This window comes from Vigna unguiculata, chromosome 11 (assembly GCF_004118075.2).
Source record: "Vigna unguiculata cultivar IT97K-499-35 chromosome 11, ASM411807v1, whole genome shotgun sequence".
NCBI classification, from domain to species: domain Eukaryota; kingdom Viridiplantae; phylum Streptophyta; class Magnoliopsida; order Fabales; family Fabaceae; genus Vigna; species Vigna unguiculata.
Window position 1 is genome coordinate 11,161,340 of NC_040289.1, and position 5,323 is coordinate 11,166,662.

Below are 5,323 nucleotides of genomic sequence, written 5' to 3' on the forward strand. Positions count from 1 at the left end.
TTTGGAAGTGTTGAGTGCTCCATTTGAGAGCACCATCTTAAATGCCCACGTGAACATAACCCCTCTTCCCAACTTCTTCTCTCTCTCTCTCTCTCTCTCACACACACATTACTTCCTATCTTTCATCATTTAGCACTTACAATCCTTGTTTGGAATGTAAAAAATGGAAATTACTCAGATCATCTTCAACTTAAATGTATATCATAAATTCAAGGTTGACTCTGAAATGAATCAACCACCCTATAACAGTTAAAACACATGCACCTTGCCATTTAGTGTCAAACTTAACACAAAAAGCCAGCTATGAACTTAAATGCAACCATATCCTGCTTCCCAATCTCAAGACCAAGTCCCACTGTCCAATTAAATAAATGGCAATTCATTTTCAACACCATTTATCATTCTTCTGTGAGATTCTGTTTAAACTTCTCAACCAATACTTGTAAGAGTAGGTAATCAAAAGGTAAAATCATCTGACATAGTCACACAAACACATCAACTTATTCATTCAAAGGTAATGGAACAGCAGAAAAAATGGGAAATTTTATTGATTAAATGGCTAAGACAGAAAAATAAGAGTAGCTAACAACATATTCATCCTCATTTCACCAATCCCATTAAACCCACCACTCATCCTATTTCCCTCTCCAAGGCTTCTTCCGGTGTTTGGTATATAATGAACACATATATACATGTACACAATCCTCCCCTCTAGCAGCAGACCAACCTCCTCTCCCTTTTTGTAAAGGAAAATATAAACTCACAATTTAATCAATTGTAAAGACATAAAACCTCCCTTTTGTTCACCCATAAGGAAACTGGGGATAAAACAACAGATGGTCTACATGAACTGAAAAGGAGAAGAAAAAGGGAAAGTGGGAGGAACATGGAACATGGAACATGGAACCAGAAAGCAATTAGGAATGAATGAATAAATAACAACTGCAAAAGGAACTAGATTATGTCCTGGTTCCACTGGCACTGTCTGCTAACAAGATTATTTCGTGGTTTCTGAATATGTCACAGGTATCAAGAGACACTTTTTGTGAGGGGATCATAAGGCTGGATGAACTGTGGAGAGTTTTGCAGCATGGTCGAGCGGTATACATCATCATCATCATCATCATCATCAAAAGCAGTACAAGGTCAGGAGTTCTACAAGCTGTAATGCCTAATAGAGTGTTCCAACATATCATGACTAGGACATACAATTTCCTTCACTCGACTGCCATTTTTGTAGATCTTGAAGGTTGGTACAACTCTCACATTCTCAGCAGTGGCAACTGCAGGGCTTGCTTGAATATCCACCTTTCATCAAACACAAAATTCAAAAAATAAGACTTTATTTTACATCTAATTTCCAGAATATTATAGAGGCAGGTGAAAAACAGTGAAGGAAGCTACCTTAAGAAAGTTGATAGACGGATAGCGACTGCACAGTGTAACCACAAAAGGAGATATCTGCTTACATTGCAAGTTTGATGCAGTTTCAAAATGGACAACAGAAACACCTGTGAAATTAGAGTTAACATCAGGAGATTTGAAAAATAGAATGAGTTGCAGAAGCTTTTTCTTAGCCATTTTGATTACCTGGTAAAGATATTGCAGCTCTAAACTGCTCAAGACCTGATATGTCCTCCACTTCACCACCAAACTTTAAATTACGTACTTCTTCCCCACGAGATTTCTTTAATGCTACTTGTGCATGAAACAGATTTTCGGCAACATCATTGTCATCTGGCAATTCTCTCCGCAAAAGTTCATAATCCTTCACTGCTTCTTCCCATCTTTCTAACTGCATAATGAGGAAATAGATAAGACCATATTACCTTTTGAGAATGAGTGTATGAGAATGCAGTGCATCAAAATAGTAGACAGGTTTACCTTGCTATTTGAGGCAGCCCTTCGAAGAATGGCTTTTGTGTAATTTGGTTGGATGCGTAAAGCTTGATTGCAATCCTCAATTGATCTTTCCCATTGCCCAAGCTTAAACCAACATGCTGCTCTATTGCAATAGAGAACAGAGTTTGAAGGGTCTAGCCTCAGACCTTCTCCATATGCCGAGCACGCCTCGGTGAACCTTTCTGATTTGAAAAGATCATTGCCACGCAGTCTAGCTCGAGCCACCATCCTCACATTCTTGAGCAAAACAGCAACTTCAACATTTCTGGGGTCTATCTGACTAGCTTTCTCAGCAGCTGTAACTGCATTCTCAAACCTGCAACACATCCATCATCCATTCTCACTCTGCAACACATAGCTTTGCCAGCTTACATTTCTGATGAAGCTTACAGTTTCTGAACTCACCTTCCAAAAGCCATCTCAATCTGAGCTCTAACAAAGTAGCAGTAAGCCTCAGAAAACATCCCAAAAAATCTTGCCTGTGATAAGGAACTGGGACGCGGCTCGCTTTTGGGAATCCCTGATAAACACGATTCAGCACCATCCATCTGGTGTAGCTTCAGAAGGGCTTCAGCTCTACACATAAAGAGCTGTAAATTCAATTTCCAACCAGTTCAGACATTTTTCACACCACAATAACAAGTTAACTTCAACAACATATAATCAAAAAGTACCTGAACACAAGAGTCTGCCCCGGCAGCAATAGCAGCATCAACCTCCCTCAGTACGCTGTTCCAATCTCTTATCCTCCTAACATCTCCACATTTGTTAATATGCTTTTCCACAATTTGCAACTTCTGCAACTCAGCAGGATCCGGGTGCAGCCCAGGATAACAAAGGTGCTTCCTTGCATCCTCAACCTGTCCTAACCTGTGTCACATTTCAGGATTTTATTTACCAGCAACTTTCACATCAATAACACACCACATACAATTCAAAACACCAAATCCAAAACACATAACAACAAAAAGGTCTCTAATCCAACAGTGTTGCAACTAACAAAGAAACATTCATTAATTCCAAAGCAAATCCCACTTATCAATTATTAAATTCAAATAAGAAAAAGTGTTTCAAAACTTGTTTTCCTACATCAAGAACTTCACTCCAAACTCGTTTTCTACCAGTGTTTTAAATTTCAATCATGCTTTCATCTCGTCACAATAGTGGTTGACAAATCAGCCTCTCAGACTAAAAAAATCTTGTTGTTGTGATTGAAATCACGGTAGTTTGCTTAGAACCTTGTTTTCAACTACACTCAACCTTGTCACACCCAGGTTTAAAAATTGCAGTCAATAGATCCTTGATGTCATGGACAAATACAACCACAGTTGCAGCCATAGAGACCCCAAAAGCCTTGACACTGCCGCCAAAACCACAGTTGCAAAAAACTTGACTTTGTGGACAAAATCACAGTTGCAAAAACATTGACATTGCAGCCATAAGTAAGACCACAAACAGTGTTCTCAAACCTTGTTTTCATAAAAAATCAACAATTTTGCGAGGCTCGACCAACACACACACACACACACACACCAAATTCACCTTAAAAACAGGGTTGCCAAGCGCTGATGCGCCCTCCCATAATTAGGATCCAACCCCACAGCCTCCTCACACGCCCTCACCGCCTCCGGCAGCCGTCCCAATCCGGTCAATGCTGCCGCCCGGTTGCTCCGGTAAGCGGCATTGCTCGGAGACATCGCAATTGCCCGATCATACAAACACAACGCCTCACCAAAGTGCCCTCTCTTGTACTCCTCATTCCCCATCCTCTTCACCTCCTCCGGATCCACGCGCTTCCCCGAATCGCCGCCGCCGATCTTAACACTCGTCGCATCACCACCACCGCTATTCCCCCCACCACCCTTGCCGCCACGCATTATGCTCCCGTGGCCGTAATTCCCCGTGCCGGACCCCAAGACATCACTCCTGGAGCTCCGGCTCGCCGCTGCAGCCACCGTCGCCGCCTTGAGAACCCTCCCCGACGGGCAAATGTTCCCGGCCGGGAGAACATTCAGCGGCGGCGAATTCACGGCAGCCGAGGACGACGACGGGGATCTCTGACTCTGACTCAAACTCTGACCAGAATTAGATCTCCGGTGACCCGGTTTGGACACCCGGGTCGGACTATTAGTCTCACTCGACCCGGACAACTCGCCGGAATGGGATCTCCCCGAAACCGGGTTGCTCCGACCCGGAACCGACCCGGTCGAGCCGCCACTACTGCTACTGTTACTACTCGTGGTCGGCGCACTGTGGTGGTGGAAGTGCTGGCGTGGCCGCAATGTGGAAACCGGCGACCCCAAATCGAGTTCTCTGAAATCGGGCTTGTTGGTATCGTCAGAGCAACTCAGTGAGTCGCGCAACCGCTCGCTGAGCCCTAACTCGGACACGGGTTTCCCATAATGTGACATTTTTGTTCACCCCTTCTTCTCCTTCTTCTCACCCTCCCAAACAACAAGAAGAAGGGTACCTTAAAAACTCTTCCTTTCGTAATTCTCTTCTCTCACAATATGAGGATCTCGTGAATGTGAGTGCTCTCAGAGAGAGAGAGAGAGAAAAACCAAAAATGGGGTTTGTGTTGTGTTTCTGAAGTGTGAAAAACTATGCACAGACAGAAAGAGAGAGAAGAAGAAAAGGAAGAAAGAAAGAAAGAGAAGAAAGGGAAAGAGGTGAGCTTTTATTTTGTTTTGCTTCAGCTTCACCTCCTGCTTCACGAGACACCTTTCTCTCTCTTCTATCTTCTTCTTTCTCTTTCTCCTCTTTTCTCAATTATCATTACTTCCTTTTCCCTTTTTTTTTTTTAATTTCACCAATTATTCTGAATTCTCGAATCAATAGTGTGTTTAATTAAAATAAGTATATAATGATGACAAAATAAATAAATAGAATGTTCAATTAAAGTAGATTTTTAAATTATAAATGCCAAGTTATTGAATGATGGGGCATTTTTAACTTTTTTAAATTATAAATAAGGAAAAGAGTAATCTTTTGTGGCTTTATGAATTAAGTTAATTGTTATTTAGTTTTGGGATGTACTAGAGGTGCATTAGGGGAAAAAAATTACTGCTACTCCCTTTGAACTCAAGTATAGGAAGTCACATTTAATATATTTAAATATAATCAATTTTAGTTTTTAAATCTTTATTTATGATATGCAATATTTTAAAATATGTGTACCTCTGGACATAATTCTCAATAAATATAAAATGAGAATAATTCAGGAAAAACATTTGTTTTATGTATAAACAACATTAAATGAAATTAATTATTATTTTTTCAATGAATGTGAAGGTAGTTTTATTTTGTTTATAATTGAGTTTGAAGGTAATGTGTTTTCTTAAAGAGTGAATGGAAATATGTTAATATAAATATTTCATTTATTTTAATTTTAAAAGAACGTGTTAACAACTTGTATTACTAA

General features: G+C 40.5%; 1 protein-coding gene across 1 annotated transcript; it reads right to left on the bottom strand.

Moving 5' to 3' along the window:
- Positions 1-518: 518 nt before the first annotated feature.
- On the bottom strand, positions 519-4,646 carry LOC114169701 (TPR repeat-containing thioredoxin TTL1-like). The gene is made up of 7 exons (XM_028054967.1): positions 3,445-4,646; positions 2,577-2,772; positions 2,308-2,492; positions 1,885-2,218; positions 1,591-1,795; positions 1,405-1,511; positions 519-1,308 (listed from the first exon to the last, which is right to left on the bottom strand). Exons 1-7 carry the CDS (start codon positions 4,311-4,313, stop codon positions 1,156-1,158), a joined length of 2,049 nt encoding a protein of 682 aa, XP_027910768.1. The 5' UTR covers positions 4,314-4,646; the 3' UTR covers positions 519-1,155.
- Between the last annotated feature and the right edge of the window lie 677 nt (positions 4,647-5,323).